At 42.8% G+C, this 26,337-nt stretch overlaps 1 protein-coding gene across 7 annotated transcripts in view; it reads left to right on the top strand.

Moving 5' to 3' along the window:
- The window catches only part of FBXO10 (F-box protein 10), a 63,388-nt gene that overhangs the window by 16,981 nt on the left and 20,070 nt on the right, over window positions 1-26,337 (top strand). For 3 of the 7 annotated variants that reach the window (XM_072841983.1, XM_072841984.1, XM_072841990.1), the window contains exons 2-4: window positions 2,974-3,140; window positions 21,131-21,721; window positions 24,940-25,773. In XM_072841983.1, the coding sequence (XP_072698084.1) occupies window positions 3,138-3,140; window positions 21,131-21,721; window positions 24,940-25,773 (1,428 nt within the window). In that variant the 5' untranslated portion in view covers window positions 2,974-3,137. Of the gene's footprint in view, window positions 1-2,973; window positions 3,141-19,799; window positions 19,927-21,130; window positions 21,722-24,939; window positions 25,774-26,337 lie in introns of all 7 variants that reach the window. The other 4 variants (XM_072841989.1, XM_072841987.1, XM_072841985.1 and 1 more) reach the window with 3 other exon arrangements.

Here is a 26,337-nt window from a genome sequence, read left to right as displayed (position 1 = left end):
AACAATTAAAAATTTTTCTTCTTTAGTTTTACTAAGTGATATTTTTCCAGGAATTGGTCCCTTTAAAGGTTTCAAATTTATTTATATAAAATTGTTTATAATATTTTCTTGTTATTTTAATGTGTGCAGCATCTGTAGAGATGTGCTCCTTTTTGTTCCAGTTTCATTTTTAAATTTTCTCCCATTTACTCTTCCTTAGTTTTCAGTAATTTCCTTGCAAAGAACCAGCTTTTATCTTCATGGGTATTCTCCATAGTAAGTTGGTTTTCTATTTCATTGAGTACTGCTCTTTTATTTTTTCATTCTACTTTCCTTGGAAATAACTTGGATTTTTTTTTCCCCTCCAATTTCTTGAGATTGATGCTTAGTTCATTCATTCATATCCTTTTTTTTTTTTTTTTTTTTAAGATATATTTGAGAGAGTGAGCAAGGGAGAGTGGCAGAGAGAAGCAGACTCCCTGCTGAGCAGGGAGCCCAACTCAGGACTTGATCCCAGGACACTGGGATCATGACCTGAGCTGAAGGCAGACCCTTAACTAACTGAGCCACCCAGGCCCCCCTCATTTGTATTCTTTCGATTTTTAAATACTGCTTAGGAAGTGCTCACAAGCTTTGATATGTGGTATTTTAGCCATTTATTTCTAAATATTTTATAATTTCCATTGTGATTGCCCCTTTGACTCATAGGTATCTTAGAAATGTGCTTCTTAATTTTCAAACGTGAGTATTTTCTAGTTATCTTTTATTAATTGATTATGGTCCGTGATCTTGTTCTGAATAATTTTAATCCTTTGAAATTTGTTGAAATTTTTGTTAGGTCTCTGTTTATGGTCCGTTATAAATGTTACATGTGTGCTTGAAAATAATGTGACTTCTGTAGTTACTGGATTCAGTGTTCTGTATTCCAGTGGGTCAAACTTATTAATTCAGATCTTCTGATTTATTTTTGTCTATTCTAGCTATTAAAGAGAGAAATGTGTTAAAATATCCAACTATGATTATGAATTTGCCTGTACTTTTAATTTTTTCTATCTTTGAGCCATATTATCAAATGTATGTAAATAAAAAGTTATTATATCTTCCTGGTAAATTAACCATTTTATCATTATAAGGTTGCCCTTTTTATCTCTATTTAAAGAATGGTGGGGTTTTTTGTTTGGTTAGTTTGGGGGTGGGAAGAGGCCTTAAACTATCTGATACCAGTGTAGCTACAGCATCTGTTTTTGATTATGCAAGGTATATCTTCTCCCATCGTTTTAGTTTCATTCTTTCTGTGCTATGTGTTTTAGATAGGTCTTTTTTTTTTTTAATTTTTATTTATTTTTTCATGAGAGATACAGAGAAGGAGAGAGAGGCAGAGACACACAGGTAGAGGGAGAAGCAGGCTCCATGCAGGGAGCCTGACATATGGGACTCGATCCCAGGTCTCCAGGATGAGGCCCTGGGCTGAAGGCAGCGCTAAACCACTGAGCCACCAGGCTGCCCTAGATTTGTCTTTTATAAATAGCATGTGGGTTCTGTTTTTTCATCACCTGTTTTTGTCTCTTAATTGGAAAATTTAGTCCATATTTATTTAACATAACTACTGATGTATTTAGGGTTAAGTCGGTCTTCGTATTTATGCTTTTAATGTATTTGTCCTGCCAGCACTCCATTTTGTTTTAGCTCTTCCCTCCTTTTGGGATGTTTTTAGTCATTTTCTCTTTTTCCTTCTAGTTTGGACATTATATACTTACTCTTCTTTATTTTTTTTAATTTTTTTTTTAATTTATTTATGATAGTCATACAGAGAGAGAAAGAGAGAGAGAGAGAGGCAGAGACATAGGCAGAGGGAGAAGCAGGCTCCATGCACCGGGAGCCTGACGTGGGATTCAATCCCGGGTCTCCAGGATCGCGCCCTGGGCCAAAGGCAAGCACCAAACCGCTGCGCCACCCAGGGATCCCTACTTACTCTTCTTTAATGTTTGCCCTTGAAATTTTAATTTAACGAAAGTTGATAAATTATAGAGGTGGTAAATATCCCTGTCTTGTTTTGGACAGTATGAGGACCTTAGACCACTTGATCTCTTATTTATCTCATCCCACTTAGTGGTAGACTAATCATAACACAGTATGTCAGCTTTGATTAGTCATTTAAGGACCCACAAAACAAATGTGATGAGGGAGGAAAAAGGAAAGAGAGGAAAGAATTTACTTGAGAAAATGATACTGTTTTGTCAGAACTCTTGGTTGCAAGTGATTAACTTACTAGATAGACTCTCTGAACTTTAAAAAGAAAATGTTTGCTTATAAAACTGCATAGCTGGATCCAGGGGTTCAAAAAATCTTTTTAGATTTGAAATCTTGCATGTCTTAATTCAGCTTCATTCCTCAAACAAACTCTCCTGAGTGGTCCCCATCCTTGGCGGGAGTGATGGAATCTTCTGATTCTACTTTGGGCCAAGTATGAGATGGAGGGCTGAGGCACTATGAATGATAGCCCCACCCCTAAATGGACTAAATGGAGTGGGAGCAGAATTCCTCTGAACAACGAGAAGAAGGAAGGTTTGCTGGGCAGACAAAAGTCATGGCTACCACAGTCCACCTTGCCAAGTAGTGGCTTGGAAGAGTAACACAGAAAGAAGAGGATATGATTGGAATTAACTCAGTTAATCTGTACAAGTAAAAGGGGGAAGACATCACCTCTTCTTGAGCCCATTGACGGGGAAGGAGGAGTCGGGTCAGGCAGTCCCTTCACCCACCAACTAATGCCAGTGGCGGTGCTTTGGCATTGCTGGTGATCCACAGCAGCAGAGATGAGGGAGAGCTAGTGTGGGACTCTCTAATATGTGGAGATGTATTCCACATGTCAGCTGTGCTGCTTGTTATTCCCATGGACCTAAGAGAAAGTTCTACCTCCACAGCTCTCAGTCATGTCAGCCCCACATAACCATGTTTTCTATCATAAAATCTTGCTCTGTTCCTCCTCCCTAGTCAGAACTTCCTGGGCCAGAGCTGAATGTCAGACCCAAGAACGGCCAATTCGTAGGCTCACCAAGGACCTGTAATATGATCTACTGGAAAACAAGACGCATGTTCCTAGAAATGTGAACTGGGAATTATGGAACAGCACTTAAGCCACAGAAACTGAAGCTGAAATGGTATGTAGAGAGAAGCCATGAGGTAGAGTGAGGCCTTTAGTAATACTGGCTAGCTGGTATTACAGGGAAGCAGAAGCACTGAGACAGAAAAGGGTGTGTAGACTCCAGGTAAAAGGAGATTGGAGCTGACCCATGGGTAGTGGCTGAGACATGAGATGAGCAGAGACCCATAGGGCTAGCCACTGAGAGCCTTGGGGCTGCTGTGGATGGATCCAGACCTTTCATTCTAGACTCTGGGAGACCCAACCCTACATGGTCCTAGTCTATAAAATCCCATATCCTTAATAGCTCACATAAGTTTTTAAGATAAGCCCTCCCTTGTTTGCACTTGCTGCAATCAGAATACTCACTAGAACAGATACTTGGAACTTGGGGGCAACGCCCACGGGGGTGAATTTCTGTTACTGCCAATGACTGCTCCGGAAAGAAGTCTCACTCTCTTTTGTAATTGGATGGTGAGCAGCTACAAAACATGTTGGCTTGGTGACAATAAAGAATACACCCACTGCTTGGCCTGGTGTCAGTGTCTGTATTGTTGGCCACGGAGTGGGGCAGTGGGCTCAGCAGTGAGCTCCACTCCCTCTGTGGTCTCCTTGTTCCCTGCCTCACACAGAAAACCCTAAATTATTGCCCATCAATTAATTTTTTTTCTAAGATGTTGGAGGATTGGTTCAAATGCATTACAATGAAAGAAATTAGGGAAAGGAAAGGGTCTTAGGAGAAAAAGGAATTCATCACCATTTATTGTGTGTTTACTATGCGTCAGACACAATGTTAAAGGGATTTCCATCCATTCTCTCATTTCATCCTCACAACTCCCTAAGGTATTATTATCCCCACTTTCATAGATAAGCTGAGACACATGATGGTCTGACTCCATTGAATGTGTAATTTCAAGAATAAAGTAACAATCACTTGGTGTGGAACTGCCTCAAGCTGAGGGCGATTAAGGAGAAATGTTGGAGCAGTGTGTGGTCGTGTGGGAGGCAGGAGGTAGTGAGAAGGGCTCTGATCAGGTGTTCCCTCCACAGACCATGCCTGGGAGGAGGCCCAGAACTAATAATGCGTAATAATTGCAGGATTATAGTCATCCTTATTTCATGAACTGGGAGCTTATGTGTCTGTATGGTGAGGTTAGAAGGTCCTCCACCATCATTTCACAAATTAGGAATCCCAGAAGCTCAGGAAGGGAACTGGGGGCAGGCTGTTGTAGTGGAAAGAGCAGAGGTTCTGGACTCAGTCCAGGTGTAGGAACCACAGCTGTCCCACTTACTAACTAAATAAAAAGCACAGTAACTATTCCTGGAATTGGGGCTAAGACCACTACCTCTGAAGTTGTAATTGCTCACTTAGATGACATATAAAAGGCACCTGGTTTAGTAAGCTCTCAGTACACTGTTCCCTGCCCCCTCAAGGTCACCCAGTTGATCAGAATCAGGACTGAAACCCAGGTTTTAGGATTTCTCAAGCCCAGTGCCCTCTAAGTGAACTGCTGTGAGCGGGCTGCACATTGGAGGGAGAGAGGGCCCTTACCAACCACACTCAGCACCAAACGTGCATCAGAACACAGCGTTCTGGTCTATGCCATCAAATTTCAAAGCTAAAATAAGAAACAGCTGGTTATTTTTCAGGCTGAGGAGAGCTGAGGTTTGAAGAAATGATGAAAAGCCCAGCTGCGATTTTTGTCATCTTCAAAGCCTTAAGTTTTGTCTCATTTCCAGTAGTATGTGTGTAGGTATGTATACAGGGTTCTTTCTTGGTTTACAGTATTTTACTCTATTTTCAAACTAAAACCCACAAAACTCCAGAGAAATTTACTTTGATTTGAAGAAAGATCTAAACCTATTACAGTTGCTTCATTAGTTCAGTTTGTGGTTATTTTCACTGGTTTCAGTATGCTTCATAACAGGGAGGATATATGTTTTTCCCCTTCGTTGATACTAGATAGAGTTCTGAGCTGTTCTAGAATCTCCCCCACCCCTTTCATTTATTAAAAGCAGAATTCCTGCCACTTTGATACTGATCTGGCCTCCCCTAGGTAGGAAGTAAGTGCATTTTCTTCAGTAAACAATGAAGAACATGGGAGCTGATTGTATAATATACACAGCAGAGTTCTGAAGTCCCCTTTCTCAAATGAAAAGCCTGTTGGGGGATCCCTGGGTGGCGCAGCGGTTTGGCACCTGCCTTTGGCCCAGGGCGCGATCCTGGAGACCCGGGATCGAATCCCACGTCGGGCTCCCGGTGCATGGAGCCTGCTTCTCCCTCTGCCTGTGTCTCTGCGCCTCTCTCTCTCTCTCTGTGACTATCATAAATAAATAAAAATTAAAAAAAAAAATTAAAAAAAAAAAGAAAAGCCTGTTGGGTCCCTTTTATCGGAGTCATCTCATTATGGGGTAGGACCTTTTGTGCTGGGACTCAAGGCAGTTCCCCACTGCCCGCAAAATTAATGAAAGCTCTGTGAACTGATTCCGCCAGCCTTTTTTCCTGACCCTTTCAGACTCCTGGAGCTGCTACCAGACTGAGCTTCATACTGTGTCCTCGGCCTGCTTAGAGGTTCCATACCCTGCAGCTTTGCTGCCATGCTTTCCTCTGCCTGCAGTCCCCTTTCCTGGATTCCCTGGATGCCCCAGCCCTGCCCATATCTCAGAGTGCAGCTCAGAGGCCAGCTCTTCCCTGAAGCTTGGCTTATTAATGGTTGAAAACCTAGTCTTTGGGGGTCAAACCTGGTTCACAAGGGGATTCTGCGGCTCTCCAGCACAGTGATTTGGGATAAGTCATTTGTCACTTTAGTTTCTCCCAGACTTAGTTTCTTCACTTGTAAAGTGATACTTTAGATCAGGGCTTCTCAAACATAGGTGCACAGGAGTTCCCTGGTGATCTTGTTAAAATGCTAGTTCTGATCCAGTAGGTATGAGATAGTGCCCAAGAGTTGGCATTTCTAACCAGCTCCTGGGTCCTAGGAACAGCATTCAGAGTTGCAAAGCTTTGGAGGGATATTGGGAGAATAGAATGAAATAATGCATGAAAAGTGCTTAATATGGTGTCTTTCAAATATTCATGCTGAGTAAGTGGTAGTTGCTGCTGTTATGGTTGCCTTCTGCTATTACTGGTTGATTTGTCTACCTGGAGGTCACATTTATATTCTTTAAACAAAGGCTTTTTCCCTCTTATGGCACTGAGCACCTCTTCACTCATACTGGTTTTATGGGAGTAGAGATAGCTTTGTCTCCTACCAGAGTTGAGGATAGGGTCTTTATCTTGTTTCTGATTCCCTCATGGTGCTTCACCATACAATCTTATATGTAGTAAGTGTGGACTACATACTCAGGCTTCATTTACTTTTTTTATTCGATAGGGATCTATGTCATGGTAGGAATTCAGTGGCTAATGGTTTAAATAGTCTCAGCTATTCTAATACACCAGATGATGATAGTGATAATTCATTTAGTAAATGTTTATTGAGTACCTATCACAGACAAGGCAGAGATCTAGGCAAAGTTCCTATGCCTTTCTGTCCTTATGGGACTTGCTCAGGGGAGCCAGACAATAAATAAAGAAAAGCATATTTTTATAAAAAGATAAGCTCCTTGAGCACAGAGAAGGTATCTAATTCATCATGGTGAATTTCCTCATAGTAGGTGTTCAGACACTGTATCACCTGGGCACTCTACTTCTGCAAACACTGTCTCACTTTCACATGGTAGTCCTTGTGGTATAACTCGGCACTCCCTCGTGTCCCTCCCACCTGCCCCACAAATCCACTCACACAAGCCTAAATGAACTATATAGATGTCACTAGAGGTTTTACTCCTAAGCCCACCCTGCCTCCCCATCATGATGCTCAGCAAACTAATAGGCCAATAGACCCTTTCTCTCAAAAGCAGTGGGAGTCTAGACAGCAAAGCAAAGCTTCACTTTGAGTGCCTCACATTGATCAGAGCCCTGTACAGTCCTCTAAGTATTCACTCCCAATTTCTCCTTTGCTGAGTCCTTTTCCATTTCATGCCCTTTAGATTTCACCTGGCAAGGACTTGGTCATCAGACTTTTTTTCTCTAGTGATCTCATCCCATCCCATGACTTTAAATGTCATTTGGATCTCTATTCAAATGTCACTTCCTCAGAGACCTTCCTTGATGACCCTATCTAAGTGGCACACATGTTCATGCTCAGGTACATATGCACACCCCTTAGCCTGCTTTATTTTCTCCTTGCAGTATCTGTTATTTTTTAAATTTATTGTCTCTAAAGGTAGGGACTTTGTCTTGTTCACTGCTTGTCAGTCCTTAGAACAATGCCTAGTGTGATAGTAAACAATATATTCAGATTTGTTAAATAAATGATTATTTTTCTTTGGAAATTCTTGAAATGCTCATGAAATGTAGCAGGACAGCCATCATGAACGTGTTTACATATGAGGAAATGGATTCAGAGGGGTTAAAGGATTTGCCTCAAGTCACAAGGCTGTGAAGCAGTAGAGCTTGCTTGTTGAGACTCAGGTCTTATGGGACTCCTGTCCCAAGAGGGTGGCCTCTGCCCCTCCCACTAAAGCTGGGGACACCCTGTGGCCCAGAGGGTTAAGAGTGCCATACAGAAGCTCTGAGTTCTCACACTCTTGGGAACACACAAAGGAAACAGCTTGAGGCCTACCTCAGGCCCTGGTCCCTCATCCCAAACAAGTTCCCACTTTGTTTCTCCAGCTCTTTACAGGCTCACACTCCAGGTGCGCCAGCCCTAGGGGACATTCGTTACTTTTAATTCCATAGTTCAGAGGCCTCAATGGGAAAAAGGAAGGGCAAAACTTGAATACATTTTTTTTTTTTAAGTGTTACCTGGTTATAGAAATCCCTGTTGCTGCATAGATCCCCATGGATTAGTGTAAAGATATAGTAAATAAAGCCAAGTGGAACAACAGGGAGTGTGACAGTTGAATAAAAGGAAATCCTCTTTGAGTTCGGAGGGTCCTATGTGTAGAATTGTCAGCCTCATTCTAGATTCAGCCCATGGGGTGTTGCCAGATTTGGGGACATGTCCAAGTTTGGAGGAAAGAAAGCTCTGAAATGTGGAAAATCCCCTGCTGCCATATCTTCCTTCCCTTGACAGGCCTGCCACAAGACCCTTAGCTTTCCAGGCACCTTTGCCCCAAATCCTCTGGAGACCCTCACATCATCCTGAGGGAAAGAAACTGTCATTTAATATTTGCTGAGTTGTAAGTTTCTGCTCACTGTTCTACCTGTTGTGGATGGATCTTGAAATAGAGCTCTGATCAGGCCACTTCCCTCCTGAGGAATCTACAATAGAATACAAGCTTCCATTGTTCACATCCAAGGCCCAAACCAACATGCAACATCTATAAGAGAGCAGAACTCTAGGGACTCCAAGGGAACAGAACTGAAACCAACTGAAGAAGGAGCTAAAAGCTGGATTTTGGCTCAGTTTTAGGAAATATACCAAAGTTGGCTGCAGACAAACCATGGAATGGGCCATCTCAGGGTGTCCAGGAGCTTCCTGCTAGTGGCCTTTAGAGGTTCACATGCTCTATAAGTCAGGAAGGGACAGGTTATACTGTAGCAACAGTCCTCAAATTCTTTTTTTTTTTTTTTTTAAGATTTTATTTATTTATTCATGACTGAGAGGCAGAGGGAGAAGCAGGCCCCATGCAAGGAGCCTGACGTGGGACTCAATCCTGGGCCTCCAGGGTCACACCCCAGGCCGAAGGCGACGCTAAACCACTGAGCCACCGGGGCTGCCCAGTCCTCAAATTCTTAATGCCTTAACCTGAAACAAAGGATTATGTTTTATGTATGATGTGTATCTATTTTGGGTTAGCATGGGGACTCTACAAGAGTAGCTATTGTCTCAAATGCTGCCAGTTGCTATGCCAGAGAAAAACAGAGCTCTGGTTGGTCTTGCCTAGGCAGTTAAATCTTTAGTCAAGAGATAGCACACACCTCTTCTCAAAACTCACTGATTAGGGATCCCTGGGTGGCTCAGCGGTTTGGCACCTGCCTTCAGCCAGGTGTGATCCTAGAGTCCCAGGATCAAGTCCCACGTTGGGCTCCCTGCATGGAGCCTGCTTCTCCCTCCGCCTGTGTCTCTGCCTCTCTCTCTCTGTATGTGTGTGTGTGTGTGTGTGTGTGTGTGTGCACGCGCGCGTGTCTCATGGATAAATAAATCTTAAAAAAAAAAACTCACTGATTAATACTAGCCATGTGCCCCACCCAACCACTGGAAGGGCCAGTACAATCCTATCAGGTATGCAGGAGGGGAAACTGGGACTAGTTGCTGAAAAGCACTAATTCCCAGCACAGTGAACATTGGATCTCTTCTTGGTTGCAAAAATCTTCTGGGGTAGTATCAGGGTCTCTAGTTTATATATGAGGAAACCAAAGGCTAGGGCTTAATTAAGTGACTTCCTCAAGGTCTCATACAGCATGGTCCAAGTCTTCTGACTTTGAGATAATACAGGGAGGTCCATATCACCAAGAAGGTTGAAAACTGAAGAGAGTCATTCATTGAGGATGCTACATCAAAGTGTGGAAGGGAGACCCTTTTCATGCAGTCACCAGGGAACTTGATAAGTATGCCGATAATTAATTCCACTCCAGAGAGTCTCATTCTGGAGATCTAAAGTGGGAGTAGGAGCAAGCCCTGGGTAATTCTGAAGTAGATGGCCAAGAGCCATGTTTTAAGAACCACTGTTACAGAAATCTCACCATGCCTGGTTTAAAAATAGCCTGAGCTCTGTAAGCTGCAATAGTGCTCAATTCTTGCTATCCCAGGCTGTCCATTTCCTATCAGTTGTTTTCTCATCCCAGTATCCCCACACTCCATAAGGGCTATATTTGCAAAACAAATGAACTAAGGAATAAAAGGATTTTTTATTCTTTAAATTTTTTATTCCCAGTTGAATTTTAAGAATTTCTACATGGGAATTTTTATATGGATGCAGGAAACTTGAGTGGAGTGGTCCTTGAAACTGTATTTCTATAGTAAATTTACATAAGTTTGCAAAAATGAGATAAAAATTGGGGTGGCGCCATGATGGAAATTCACCTCTACCTATTCATTTACTTAAAAACACCATTAAGCATGTACTTGGTGCAGGTATTAAATGGTGTGTTTGGTTCTTGCCATACTCATACTTCAGTTGTAGTGGCCCAGAGTATTCCTTATTGATGGACTGCTAGAGTAACTGGGAAACTCTTCTGGGACAGAGATTGGCAGTGCTGGGTGCTGTGCAATGTCATATGGGGCATACAATAGGTTGGCTGGGTCAAACACATAGTGAACAAGGTTCCAGTCAGCAGTGAAGCAAGATGCATTGGTGGTTGTAATTTGGGTAGTTGTGATTTGGGTCTCTTATATCCTCTGGAGAATTAGAATAGTGACCATTAACAATATGTCCCAGAGAAGGGCCCTATTGGGCAGACCTACCAAAGGCCATATGGAAGTCTCTCACCTGAAAGGCTATGTGGGTTAGGTCCCCTTAAGGTTAGTGGATTCACTCACATACAGCTATCAGAGTTGTCTCCTGTAGAAAGAACATCCTGGTTAAGGCATGTCGGAAAGTATACAATTTATGATGCTCTCAGGAAAAACAGCAGAGTCAGAGAAGCTAATAAATTGGAAAGTAGGAGATAGAAACAAAGAGAACAAGGAGCCTAAGAAGTCAAAGCTCTTAAAAAAAAAAAAAAAAACTCCTTTCAGATGGCGGCAGTTGACCCTTGTTAAGAGGTTACCCTTTGGTGGGGCACCTGGGTGGCACAGTGGGCTAAGCATCTGCCTTCAGCTCAGGTCATGATCCCAGGGTCTAGCCCAGAGTCTGGCTCCCTGCTCGGTGGTAAGTCTGCTGTTACCTCTGCCCACCACCCTCCCCAACCCCACGCATGGACTCTCTCTCTCGTGTGCCCGCATGCTGTCTCTCTCAGGTAAGTAAGTTCTTTAAAAAAAAAAAAAAAGAAAAGAAAGGTTACCCTTTGGGAAGAAATGCTTGAGTGGTTGATAATTTGTCTACTTTCATATAGGAACTAGTTTTGGTTTTGTTTTTTCACAGAGGAGGGAGGGGCAGAGGAAGAGAGAGAGAATCTTAAGCAGGCTCCACACCCAGTGAAGAACCCATTATAGAGCTCAATCTCATAACCCTGAGATCATGACCTGTGTGGAAATCAAGAGTCAGATGCTTAACCAGCTGAGCCACTCAGACGCGCCTCATATAGGAACTTGTTAAAATGAGGATAATAGTGTTCTTCTGGTGTTTTTAAATTGAAATGCAAAACAATAAGGAAAAAAAGAAGTGAAGCAAAGATAACTAGGAACGTATTATAAATGAGCTCCTTTTAATAGGGAGATGAAAAATTTAGACAGGTAAATGTAAACTGTATGGGACATATGATGGTCTTTATGTGGGAGAAGGAGGTTGAATCTGAGCTAGTCAGAAGAAAGGAACCTTGTGAAGGGTTGGGACTAGCTAGAAGAAATGTGATATATGAAGTCACTAAATTCAGAGAACCTTGTACAGGTCACCAAGACCTTATGGAGAAACAGCAAAGTAACATTTTATTATTATTATTATCATTATTATCTTTTAAGTGAGGTGTGCCAAAAACAGAGTTGAGGAAAGGTTCTAATTAAGACTGAATTACATCTAACCCCCTCAGAGTAGCCCTGGCATCAGAACTCCTTTCTTATGCAAATGACATCCTAATAAGAGCAATAGTCAAATTAGGAAAAGAATAATTAGAGCCACAAAAGATCTGGGAAGAAAGTTGAGAAGGATTTGGAGTACAAGATAGGAAGCTATGAGAGAAAGGAGGAGTTATGTGAGAGTTAAATATAGAAGAGTTTGGCCTACCAGAAGTACTGCCGACCTGTTTCTTTTCCAGTGACTCTGGTCAAGTCAGTTGTGGGTAATACTAAATCATGTAGTTAAGTACAGTAGATGTACTTATTGGCATCATTTCCTGCAAGAACCTGGAGCATAGGAAAAACCAGAGTCACACTCATTGTATCTGCGAAGAGTGGACCTGGTATTAGAATAACCTAGGGTGTATCTTCTCACTTTTCTGTTGCTCTGACTAGTTGGAGTAGAGAAGGGGATCAGCACCAGGTACTGAACTTTCTGAGATCAAAGTATCCAGTCCCTATCTCCAAAGAACCCCACAATCTGATAGAGGAGCCAGGAATCCATTGAAAAGCCTTAGAAACAATGACCAGGGATCCCTGGGTGGCGCAGCGGTTTGGCGCCTGCCTTTGGCCCAGGGCACGATCCTGGAGACCCGGGATCGAATCCCACGTCGGGCTCCCTGCATGGAGCCTGCTTCTCCCTCTGCCTGTGTCTCTGCCTCTCTGTCTCTCTCTCTCTGTGTGACTATCATGAATAAATAAATAAAATCTTTAAAAAAAAAAAAAAAAGAAACAATGACCAAACCTAGTAGAAATAAACATCTCTAATACACTGGTTGTGGTATTGAAATATGACTTCCAATTAAAGCAATGAGGACAAAAATAAGCTCAACTGATTTTTGACAAAAGTACAAAAGCAATTCAATGGAGAAACGATAGCCTTTTCTACAAATGGTGCTGGGACAAACAATCATAGGGCAAACAAAAACAAAAAAACTTCAAATTAAGCCTTACATCTTAATCAAAAATTAACTCAAAATGGATCACTAATTTGCATGTAAAAGGTAAAATTATAAAACTTTAAGAAAAAAATCTTCAGGATCCAGAGCTAGGTAAAGAGTTCTTAGACTTGACACCAGAAGCATAATTCATTAAAGGAAAAATGTCAGAAATGTGCTAGAGTGGTGGTAGCATGAGGATTAACAAATAGATCCATGAAACAGAATAAATCACCCAGAAATAGACCCATGCTACTGTTATTTGATTTTTGACAAAGGTACCAAAACAACCCAACTGGGGATAGTAGATTGTTTTCAACAACTGGTGCTGGAATAACTGAATTCTCACATAAAAAAATTTAATTTCAACCACTGCATCATACCATAACAAAAATTAATTCATGATGGATCATAGATCAAAATGTTAAAGTCAAAATCACAACACTTTTAGAAGAAAATATAGAGAAGAATGTCAGGCATCTGGGTGGCTCAATTGGTTAGGTTTCTGCCTTCAGCTCAGGTCATGATCTCAGGCTCCTGGGATTGAGCCCCCACATCCCACTCCCAGCTCAGCAGGAAGTCTGCTTCTCCCTCTCCCTCTGCTGCTCACCCTACTTGTGCTCTCTGGCTCTATCTCTCTGCCAAAGAAAGAAGGAAGGAAGGAAGAGAGAGAGAGAGAAAAAAAATATATATATATATATATATAAGAAAATGTCTTTCTGACATGGGAATTAGCAAAGCCTTCTCCGAAGGGATCAGTCATTTGGAAAAGGTGAGTTAGACTTCATCAAAATGTAAAATTTCTCATCAAAAGACACCATCAAGAAAAGGAAAAGATAAGCTATAAACAGGGAGAAAGTATTCCCAGACCATATATCTGGTAAAGGATATATTAAAAAGTCCTACAATTGAATATTAAAAAGACAAGCCAATTAAAAAAATAGAAGATGTGAACACACTCCTGAAAGATACATGAATGGCAGTAAGCACATGAAAAAGTGCTCAACATCATTAGTCACAAGGGAAGTGAAAATTAAAACCAAAATGAGATGCCATTGCATACCCACCAGAATGATAGAAAGACCAACAACAATAAATGGTAGTGAAGTTGTAGAGCAGTGGTATTTCTTTTTTTTTTTTTTTTTTTTTTTTTTTTTTTTTTTTTTTTTTGAGCAGTGGTATTTCTTATACGTTCTTGGTGAGAGTGTAAAATGGTATAATTTGTTTGGGAAAAAAAAAATTTAATTTGTTTGGAGAAAAGACCCAGCAGTTCCACTTTTGTAAGTATTTACTCAAGAGAAATTAAAACATATGCCCACAAAGCATTTGTATAAGAATATTCACAGTAGCATTATTCACAATAGCTTCAAATTGGAAACAGTTCAGTCTTTCCTCCATAGTAGAATCGATTTTTAAAAACTGATATATCAATACATTATACAGTGAAATAACTACTCAGCAATAAAAAGGGATGAATTACTGATACATACAACATAATGGATGAATCTCAAAAAAATGTTATACTAAGTGAAAGAGCCTTAACACAAAAGCATACATACTACGTATTTCCATTTATATGAAATTCTAGAACAGACAAAACTAGTCTGTGGTGGAAAAGTCACAACAGCAGTTGCTGCTTGGGGTTTGGGGTGGGAATTGACAGAAAAGTCATGAGGGAATATTTTGGGGTGATAGTAATACTCTATTTTTGATACGGTTTGGAATTACATGCGTGAATGCATTTGACAAGATTATCTGGATGCATCTGTGGCACATCTATACCATGGGATGCTCCTTAGCATTTTAAAGGAACAAACTAGTGATGCACACAACTTGAATCTCTAAGGAATTATGCTGATCGGGGAGGGAAAGAAAAGCCAATCTCAAGAGATTATGTACTGTATGATTCCATTTATATGACATCTTTGAAGTGACACAGTTTTAGAAATGGAAGACAGATTAATGGTTGTCAGGGATTAAGAACAGGGAAGAGGAGTCAGGATGGGATCTTGTGGTATCAGAACTTTTTGGTATTTTGATTGTGCTAGTGGATACCCAAACCTACACAGGTGATAAAAGGTAATGGTTAGAACATAATACAAACACACGACAATGAATGAGTCCAGGTGAAACTGAGGAACTCTAAAGAAGGTAATAGATTATATCAATGTCATTATGCTGGTTGTGATTATAGTTTTGCAAAAGGTTACCAGTGGGAGAAACTGAGAAAGTATACAAGAGGTTTCTCTGTATTATTTCTTGCAACTACCTATGAACCTACAATTATCTTAATAAAAACTTCAATTAAAAAATATCTTAGGGGCATCTGGGTGGCTCAGTTAAGTGTCTGCCTATGGCTCAGGTCATGATCTCAGGGTCCTATATCAGACTGCTCAGCAGGGTGTCTGCTTCTTCCTCTCTCTGTTTGTTCTCCCTCCTGTCTCTCTCTCAAGTAAATAAAATCTTAAAAAAAAAAAACTAAAATAAAATAAATAAAATTTTTAAAAAATTTCTTACATGTCTGATACCATGTCTGGGCAGGAAATGTAAAAACTGAGCCAGGAACATCTTGACATACCACATGGCAAGGACACTTATCAAAAATTACTGAGGCTGTGTCAAAATGACTGAGGAACCAAATTGAGGTTCAATTTGAGCTTCAATAAGAATAGCAATTTCAAAGACTTGAAACCTGTAAAATATATTTAAATACATAGATTCTCATAATACACACACATACAAATTGCTTACCTTCGAAGAATCACAAAGACAATTCATTGTCTTGAGACTTGGGAAATGAAGGCCTTTCCTAAATATATGGTACAACTGGGTAACTTTAAAGAATAGATGAAGAGGAGCATCTCCTAATATAATTACTTCATCAAAAGAATCCACCAAATGATACAGTTAGAGTTAGTACCATTTTGTTACCTCCAGGTGAATTAATGGATCCAGGCAATGAGTATCAGTGGACACTAACATCAGAAAAGAGATGGCCGGACTTGTGGACATTTTCTGATAAAAACATGCAGTACCACTTGTAGCCTTGCTAAAGGGATCAAGACCTGAGTCTCATCAGGCCTCTGGATCCAGCTGCCAATGTGCAGAAGAGACAACAGGGCAACAAGGTGAACTCTCCGATGAGAAAGCATTCAGTCAGCAAAATTCAGACTGAGAAACTGGTCAGATTGTTGAGGTTCTTCAACAGACAGCTTGTAAAGAAAGGAAAGGGATGAAATGGAACCCTGTGGATGGAATGAGAATCGAACACATACCAAGCTAAAAACCTGAGGACAAAACTAAATCTCTAGAACCTCAGGTTGCATACTTAGGTGATAAAACCACAAAGAACCAAGGAAGTGATTACTACAGAAACAGGAATATGTTTTACCTTTGTGGGGAGGATTAGAGTGGGGCACATGGGGAGGCTTCTGGAGTAGCTGGCAAAATTCTGTTTTCTAATCTCGGTAGTTGTTAGTAGGATGTTTGCCTTATAAAATAATTCACTAAACTGTACATTTGCTCTGTGTACTCCATTTTCATTTACACTGTAAGAAGGCTATGATAGAACTAAAGTAGTTGTGGGAGGCCGGAAGAGGCACTTGACGGCTGAGGAGAGAGGATGAAGAAAGGTCCTTTGAGCAAGGTGCTATTGGGAGCGCAAGGGTAGGTGGGGTGGAGGTCAATGATGAGGCTAGAGAAATAGACCAGCACATGTCCTGTCATCTGTACTAGGTTTTCTTTTGGAAGCCATGGGAACCATTGAGGAATTCTTAGCTGATATATGGCATGCCCACATTTATATTTTAGAAAGCTTCCCTTGGTGGCTGTGTGTGAAGTGGATTGGATGGAGGAGGCGGGACTGGTTCCAGGGAGACCAGTTGAGAATCTGTGGTAATCCAAACTAAAGACAGTGAGGCCAGGAACAACTTGGTGACAGGGGAGAGAGGAAAGGATTAATTTGAGAGTGCTTAAGGAGGCAGAAACACAGGATGTGAGAGACTATCTGGGAGAGAAGAAGAGAGAAAAGAAATCAGGAAGGTTTCCCTGGTTACTGACTAGGGTGGCAAAGTGGAAGATGATGGTACCATTAACTGAGACATGGAGTATAGGTGGTAGAGCAGGCCTGGAGAGATGATAATCTATACGATTTTTTTATACGATTTTTTTTAATTGAGATAAAGTTTACATACAATAAAATGCACAGAACAGAAGCACGCAGTCCAGTGAGCTTTTTTCAGATGTGTTTATCCATGTTACTAACACAGCAGTGAAGATGTAAACATTTCCTTCACTCCTGAAGTTTCCATGGGACCCCTTCAAGTGCTATTCTGATTTTTATCACCGTAGATTAGTCTGTTTTTAAACTTCACCCATACGGAATCATACAATATGTTGTCTTTTGTGGCTGGTTTCTTTTCCTTAACATATCTTTGTGGCTCACCTGTCTATTGTATATATATCAGCAATTCATTCCCCTTTACTGCCGAATAGTATTGCATTACATAAATATACCACAATTTGTTTATCTTCTCTTCTGGTGATGGACATTTGGATTGTTTTCAGTTTTTTGTTTGTTCTGCTATTATGAATAAAACCTCTGTAAACATTCTCATAAAAATGTTTGTGTAAATACACATTTTCATTTATCTTGGGTAAATGTCTAGGAGTGGAATTCCTGGGTCATAACATAGGTGTGTGTTTAATTGCAGAAGAAACTACCAAATAGTTTTCTAAAGTGATTGTAGTATTTTATACTCCTACCAGCAATGTATGAAGCAATGTATGTTTGATGCTTTTAGTGTTTTTTTGTTTGTTTGTTTAACCATTGTAGCGAGTCTCTCATACACACACATCTATCTCACTATGGTTTTAATACAAATCAAGCAATGAATAATAATGATGTTGAGCATCTCTTCTTCTTGGCTGTTTGTTTTTCTTTTGTGAAGTTTCTTTTCAAATCTTTGCCTATTCTTTATTTTTTTTTATTATTGAGCTATAGGACTTCTTGATATAGTCTCTCCTATATGTACATTGCAAATATTTTCTCCCATTCTTTCACTTGTCATTTTCTTAATGATGCCTTTTGATGAGCAGAAAATTCTGAGAGACCAATTTATTTTTTGTTTTTTAGGATTAGTGCCTTTTGTGTTCTCAGAAATCTTTGCCTATCCTGAGGTTGCATATTTTCTTAGGTTATTTTTTTAAGATGTATTTATTAATTATAGAGACTGGTGTGTGTGAGAGAGAGAGGGAGCCTGGGGAGGGGAGAGACCATCTCAAACAGACTCCCTGCTGAGCATGAAGCCTGACACAGGGCTCAATCCCACAACCCCAAGATCATGACCCAAGCTGAAATCAAGAGCTGGATGCTTAGCCAACTGAGCCATCCAAGCATCCCTTATGTTTTCTTCTAGAAGCTTTATAGATTTTGTTTTTGTATTGAGGTCTAAAATCAATCTTAAATTTTTGAATATGGCTTATATCAGAAGTTCATTTTTTTCATATGGGTCTCAAGTTTTTCCAGCACCATTTGATGAAAAGGCTTTTGTTTATCCATGGAATTGCACTGATATTTTGTCAAAAGTCAAGTGCCCATATACATATTAGTCTGTTTCTGGACTCCCTTGTAGCTGGCGTGTTGAGGGAGCCTAGATATTGGTGGGGTTTGTTTTTTGTTTGTTTGGTTTTTTTTTTTTTTTTTTGAGTGGTAAATAGTATTCTAACAGGCAGTTACGTTATTGCCAGAACCCTTTGATCCTATCAAGCTTGCCTTTTTTCTTCTAATTTGAATCTGTTCCCGTGACATATCCTTTCTGAGTCTCAGTGTGAACATTCCATATTCTGGGCTGGACTTCCATTATCTCCCAGGTCTACATGATCTTTACTATCACCATTTACCCTGTAACAGGCGATCTCCACTAAGTCTGATGAAGGCATGCTCTGTGCATGGGCAGTCCAGCTCTGAGCCAAGAAACGGGCCACCCACCCCACCCTGCCTCACAGATTCCAGCCATTTTTGAGCATCACAGAACCATCTGCCTGCTCCGTGAGACTGCCACTCTACTTGGGTGCCATCTCCCTACCCCACAATGAGAAGGTGCCCCCGAATGAAAACTAGAGCAGTTACATGCTCCCCTATTGTATTTCCCTTCTCTCAAAGATTACGGTCCTGTGCAGTTTACTCTTCGGTGCCTGAAAGCATATATTCGGTCCAACTGTATAGTTTTCATGGCAGGAGGGAGAATCTAGTTCCAGTTTTTTTGTAATGCCCTAACATGAAAATTGAGGTTCAGTTTTGAATATAATGCTGAGTTTTTAGTATCTGTGGAACATCCCAGGATAAATGCTCAATAGGCATTGGTTATCTGTATGTGGAAGGCCTGAGAGAGACTATTGGGCCTGGAGATCTGGATTTTATAGTTGAAGCCAAGGGAATGGATGTGATCACCTAGCTATATTTACCTTCTTAGGATAGAGAAGGAATAAAAGAACCATTTTCTCTTGAAAAGCCTGAAAACGTATAGCTAAAGGAGGAGGTGAGGAACAGGAGACATGGCTATCACGGAGACCACTGTAAATAAAGCAGTGTTCGTTTGGGGGAGTCACAGCTACCAGGAGCCCAGCCTTTGCTTTGTAATGCTTACCAGTCCAGAGCCTAGCTTTTCTTCAGTGCTGTCAAGGACTTAATAAAGTCATACTAGGTGATCATTACAGAAAAACCTATGTAACATGGCCCTAATACTAATCTGTGGAGTTAAAACCAGACCTGTCATGATGAAGTCTAGAATTCTTGTAGACATAAATCACACATTTGTGCTTCTGGCCTTCCTAGGCCTAGATAGCTGACAGGTATGATCATGATGTTCATTAAATGGAGAGGAAAACCAAAACCTTGAAGAGGTTAACAACTTGATTACAGTCTGTTGTGAAGTCTGCCCTATTTCCAATTTTAGTTTCTAGTTGTCTAGAGACTTTATAGGGTTTCAGACTTGGAAGTTGCTCTAGGTCATCTAACACAGTCCCCTTGTGTGTTAGGTGGGGAAACGGACACTCATAAATGAGAGGTATAAATAACAGAAATTCAATGAAGCCAGCTTGAGCAAAAAGAATTTATCACAAGAGTACAGAGCTAGCTGATGGAATTCAAAAGGCAAAGATAAAGGTGAGTTTTGAGCATGGGCTGGAGCTGTGACCTGGAGTGCTATAGAGAAATTGGGATGGTTTCTGCCCTTCTCTGCTTGTTTCTGTGTCTCTGACTCATTCTTCTCTCAATGTAGACTAGCTGCTTCTGCCCCACCCCACCCTTACCCCCCTGCAAAGAAAATGGGCGTTGGCAACTTTTCCTGAGTTTTATAGCTTTAGGAAAGAAGCCATTCATTATCTTCCATTCAGCAAAGAAGTCAACCTGATTCTAGAATTGCAACTCGTATTCCCCTGGAGAGCTCAGTGGCCCAGTTGGAGCCATCCAGAGTCCAACTGTTTGCTGCAATGGTCTGGGGTAGTATTGTCCTCTGACATGGCTACCAGGGGACCCTGCATCTCTAAAAATGTAGATTGTTGGTGTGGGGCAAAAAGCAAGGGGACAGATGGCTGGGCAGCCAGTGGGGTAGGTGTTTAAGACAGTAGGGTTGCATCAGTAGCAGAGCCAGGACCAAAACTCACAGCCTCTGATCCCGCATCAGTCTTTCCTGAAGTTTCCTTACATGAGAAAGCAATGGTAATTATTTGATCTGGCAATGAGGAGAGACTGACAGATGGACACTCACTGTCTCAGTTCATTTTCCTCTTGGTACGAAGAAATAGAGGTCCCTTCCTTGGGAGTCTAGGGAATCCAGAGCTCTAGGACTGTAACAGCTAAAGGTGGGTTCCCTCTGTATTAGTTCAGAATCTTAGTTACAAGTCATAGAAACTCAAATAAAAACAGCTTAAGCAAAAAAGGTCATTGAGGTACCCTGTAGAATTGAAGAAAGAACCGAAGATTCCAGGGCAGCTTCAGGAATCTGGAATCAGTACCACCAGGACACATACACGTGTGATCACTTACTTTTTCTCTTTTTCATTTTTCATCTTTCACCTCCTCACTTCTGCTTGGCTCTGGTACCGCAAGGTTTTCTCCACAAGTGGGAAGTATGGCTGATAGCAGATCAGATATAATGTCTGATCAAGAGAAAAGAGAGTCTTCCCTGCTGACTCCAGGTAGAAAAGTCCCAGAAGAGGATTCTAGTTGAAGGGATAGAGTCCTATGATTGGCTGTGCCTTGTTTGCTTGCACACTCTTGGGGTCAGGAGAAGGCAGGAAATATTTCAAGAAGGGGAGCTGTAAGCAAGGTCAGCAAAAACCTCTCTGGTTTTATGTCTATCCCTCAGGTGACCATGGAGGCTGGCGGCCTCCCCCTGGAGCTGTGGCGCATGATCTTAGCCTACCTGCACCTGCCCGACCTGGGCCGCTGCAGCCTGGTTTGCAGAGCCTGGTATGAATTGATCCTCAGTCTCGACAGCACTCGCTGGCGGCAGCTGTGTCTGGAATGCACCGAATGCCGCCACCCCAACTGGCCCAACCAGCCTGATGTGGAGCCTGAGTCTTGGAGGGAGGCCTTCAAGCAGCATTACCTGGCCTCCAAGACCTGGACCAAGAACGCCCTGGACTTGGAGTCCTCCGTCTGCTTTTCTTTATTTCGTCGGAGGAGGGAACGCCGTACCCTGAGCGTTGGGCCGGGCCACGAGTTTGACAGCCTGGGTAGTGCGTTGGCCATGGCCAGCCTGTATGACAGAATTGAGCTGTTTCCAGGCGTGTACGAAGAGCAAGGTGAAATCATCCTGAAGGTGCCCGTGGAGATCGTAGGGCACGGGAAGTTGGGTGAGGTGGCCCTGCTTGCCAGCATCGATCAGCACTGCTCCACCACACGCCTGTGCAACCTTGTCTTCATGCCCGCCTGGTTCTCACCCTTCATGTTCAAGGTGGGTATCCACATCCAGATGGGTGGCCTCTTCAGTCCTGACTTGGGCCACTTCTCAGTGGGTTTGTAACCCCTTTGTTGTTAAAATTGGGAGTTTTTCGTTACTCCTAAAACACACTCCTCTGACCTCTGCACCAGTTGAGAAACGGGTAAGGGATCAGTAACGATCAACATTCTACTTTATTCCTGGAAAGCTATATTAAAAAATAAGTCGAGGACTCAAGACCCAAACTGCTTTGTACTTCTTCCCTTCCACACTGAACGAACTGGAACCCCAGGTGAAGTAACTAGGTGGGAAAGCCAGGTCCTGGAGTATGCCACATGGTGACAGGAAACAGAACACCTCTTGCCCGGACTTAGCCAAAGCCAGGAGAGGCTATGCAGAACCAATGACCTTTAGCACGTTAGCCCCACCTTGTGGAGGAGGGTCAGAGAAGGTCAGGCTTTTACCAAGGGGACTGGGGAGAGGGTTAGGAAATACCAGCCCAAATTAGAGAGGGTGACAAAACATGAGAAACACCTAACTCGGGGAAACAAACAAGGGGTAGAGGAAGGGGAGGCGGGCACTGAGGGGGGCACTTGACGGGATGAGCACTGGGTGTTATACTATATGTTGCCAAATCGAACTTCAAAAGAAAAAAAAAAAAGGAAATACCAGCCCAACACTTAACCTTCTAGGAACACAGAATGCAAGCTGTATTCAAACCAAAGGATGTATTGACATGTTGATAACTCCTGGCAGCAGAGTTTGCAGTTTTACATTGCCTAGAAACATAATATCTAGACTTCAAACCTGGTCAGTAATAATTATATCACCACTGTTACTACCAAGTAACAACAAATTGTCTCTCAGATTTGTAATAATCATCATACTACAGTCATTTACATTGCACTTACTGGGTCCCTGGTATAGCTTTATAGCCATTCGTAAGATGGGTAGTGCCATCTGGTTTTATAGATGAACATAATGGGACTCACCAAGATTAAGTGACATGCCCAGGTCTCAGACTTAGTAAGGGACAGAGCTAAGATCTAAAGCCTGTATTCATAGGTGACTATCCGTCTCTGACTTCATTTGATCCCCACAACAAATATTTGTGGTAGACAGTAGACGTGGAATCCCCATTTTTAGGTGGGGGTACTAAAGCCTCAGAGATGCTAAGTAACTTTCTCAAGTGGATAATTAATGAAGTTAGAACTCAAATTCTAGACACCTGGGTGGCTCAGCGGTTGAGCCTCTGCCTTTGGCTCCAGGCTTGATCCCGGAGTCCTAGGATCGAGTCCCACAAGGGGCTCCCAGCGTGGAGCCTGCTTCTCTCTCTGCCTGTGTCTCTGCCTTTCTCTCTGTATCTCTCATGAATAAATAAATAAAATCTTAAAAAAAAAAAAAAAAAACTCAAATTTTAAGTACTTTTGAAATTACCTTGTGCTGGATTTCTTGGAAACTTAAAAGCCTGCTTTTTAGGCCCAGAATGTTTCAGAAGGACTAGTGAACAACTCCTATGCTGATCTGCAGACCCAGAAGAAGAGTTTGATTCGAGACCCTTCATGTTTCATACGACATTTATTCTTAGAGTAATATGTTCGAGTCAGCCTTTCCTCCTTCAGAAGGGCAGCCACAGATCCCCATGGGGTGGGGCCTGGCATATATTAGCACCCCTTGAAAACAGGACAAGGGGCTAGGATGACCTTGCCTGTAAAATGCAAAGGCCAGGGTGATTCCACAGTGGTTTTCAGTGACTTCTGAGGACAACCCCAGCAATGGTTCTGCACCTCCAGAGAACTGGTGTTCCATCTACAGAGGGGACCAAGTAAGGGAAAATAGATTTAAACTGCAGCAAGGAAAAAGCCATAAGGAAGAGCTTATAGAGGTTAAGGCGAGTGAGTAAGCTCTGGGCCAAGCTCTCCGGGGTGCTCACTGCCAGAGAATGTAAAAACTGTTCAGGGGTGGATGTGTCTGGATTACTCACTGGAATCATGAAACACTCCCTCATTTTATGGTTCAAATCCATCTGATGGAATTTAGCGTGAAATCCGGAAACAGTTCTTTTTCAGGAATATAGAGTGGCTGGGCTTCTCAGCCATGCCTGGGAGCTAAGGGGCTCAGGTGAGTGGTGCTGTGGGATTCAGCTCTTCCCCACCCCAGAGGAGTCTCTGCTCTTTGTGTCCCTGACCCCAGGTAATGGTAGCTAATTTTTAGTGAGTGCCAACTCTGTACCTGGCTCCCTACCTTGTTCTTTGTTAGCTGGCAAGCCCTCTAGTGCAGACAAAGAGCCTCAGAGAGATGAAGTCCAGCCCAAAGTAACACACTTGAGAGAGGCAGAGCTGAGGGGTACCCCATGCAGTCAGACCCCAGAGCCCATCTTAACTACCGCTCAGCACTGCCCGGCTGTGGCAGGATACCTTGTCCCCCTCTTTAGGGACAGAGCCTGCTATCCTTTGCTGTGCCACCCCCCACCCCCCATAGCAGTTGCTACACAGGCTGGACTCTTTCCCAGAACCTGTGGCTGGGCCTCCCCTGCTGCCTGCCCCCGCCCGGGCAGGGCTCAGCCCCTCCTGGCCTCTCTTATATCAACCCTCAGGCTTCTGCCTGGCTCTGTCCTGAGTTCAGATGCCAAGCTTGTGCAATGTGGGGTGCTGCAGGGCTGAGAAGATGGTGAAGGTGCCTGAAGGAGTGAGACCTAGCAAGTCACCTCACAATCTCACACTTCCTTCGTGTAACCGAGACACCAAGCTGGGACTCCCTCATCCTTCAGGGGGCACAGTAAAATTGTGCTCAAATCCCAGCCTATTCTTGTGTTTGTAAAAGTCCAAAGCTCTCCTTGTCATTCCTGATCATCCCTAGAGCAACACTCACTCTCCTGGCTCACCTCTTGTGTTATTACCATGTTGACTTCATCTCACCTAGCGTTCCCTCTGAGCATTCAACTTCCTCCCTCTCTCTTCTCCATCTTCACCCCTCAAAGTTTATATTCTCACTAAATTTGGATTGGAAGGAGGGAAAGGCAGGCAACTCCAAATTATCCTCCCTCTGATGCAGAGCAGCTTCCTATCCCTGTGCCCCTGTGTGGGGGCTGACACATGCCCTTGGTGGGACAGAGAACAGGATCAGCAGGACAGATGGCCTCTCCAGCTCCACCCTCTTTAAAGAGCAGTTAGAGTACTGACTAACAAAACAATTATCCCTGTTTTATCTATTTTCTCTTTTTTATTCCTCAGACAACATCAGGTCACATCCAGTTTGACAACTGCAACTTTGAAAATGGGCACATCCAGGTCCATGGCCCAGGGACCTGCCAAGTGAAGTTCTGCACCTTCAAAAACACCCATGTTTTTCTGCACAATGTGCCCCTGTGTGTCCTGGAAAACTGTGAATTTGTGGGCAGTGAAAACAACTCCGTGACTGTTGAGGGCCACCCATCAGCAGACAAGAACTGGGCCTACAAGTATCTCCTAGGGCTTATCAAGTCCTCACCCAGCATGCTTCCCACAGAGGACTCTGACTCTCTGATGTCCCTGGACCTGGAGAGCAGGGACCAGGCTTGGAGTCCAAGGACCTGTGACATTGTCATTGAAGGCAGCCAAAGCCCTACCAGCCCAGCCGCTACCTCCCCAAAGCCGGGCTCCAAGGCTGGCTCACAGGAGGCAGAGGTGGGCAGTGATGGGGAAAGAGTGGCCCAGACCCCAGACAGCAGCGATGGAGGCCTGAGTCCTAGTGGTGAGGATGAGGACGAGGACCAGCTCACATACAGACTGTCCTACCAAGTACAGGGCCCACGCCCTGTCCTGGGGGGCTCCTTTCTAGGCCCACCACTTCCAGGAGCGTCCATTCAGCTGCCTAGTTGCCTAGTGCTCAACTCCCTGCAGCAGGAGCTACAGAAGGACAAGGAGGCCATGGGCCTGGCCAGCTCTGTGCAGGGCTGCCTCATCCGCAAGTGCCTCTTCCGGGACGGGAAGGGAGGCGTCTTCGTTTGCTCCTATGGCCGAGCCAAGATGGAAGGAAACATCTTCCGGAACCTGACTTATGCAGTGCGGTGTATACATAATAGCAAGGTGCTGTCATGAGGCTCACTCTGCAGACATGTGAGGCATTACTGGATCACTAAGAACATTTTGATTAATGAGAGGGCTCCTGTGGCTATACACAGGAAGGCTTTGGTGGTGTTATTTTGCTTTTTTTTTTAATCCTCTTTTTTTCAGCTTATAACACACCCTTGCCTTATGTCTGTCATCTGATTTGGACAGAGCAGAAATTATTCTTCCCATTTTACAGAAGAGGAAACAGGCCCAGAGGGGAAATGTGACTTACCCTGGTTCGCACAGCAAGTTAGTGACAGAACTGGGACTAGAACCCAGGTCTTCCACCTCCTTTCACTATGTCATGCTGCTTCTCAAACATGTCCCCAAGTCCTAGGAGAAGGGACAAGTTTAGCTTGGATGAGAGAAAATTGAGGAACGCGTGATCACTGGCTTTGATCCACACTGGAAAAGGCTTCCTAGAAGAGGTGTCTAAGCTGTGAAGGCTGAGTTGAGGACAGCCAAGGAATGGAATGGAGGGGAGGAACAAGGTTGGAGGCAAGATCAGTGAGGGGCAGTGGATAATTGTGGTCCAAAGGT

The sequence above is a fragment of the Canis lupus genome, chromosome 10, assembly GCF_048164855.1.
Source record: "Canis lupus baileyi chromosome 10, mCanLup2.hap1, whole genome shotgun sequence".
NCBI classification, from domain to species: Eukaryota; Metazoa; Chordata; class Mammalia; order Carnivora; family Canidae; genus Canis; species Canis lupus.
This window is presented reverse-complemented; position numbering and strand designations above follow the sequence as displayed.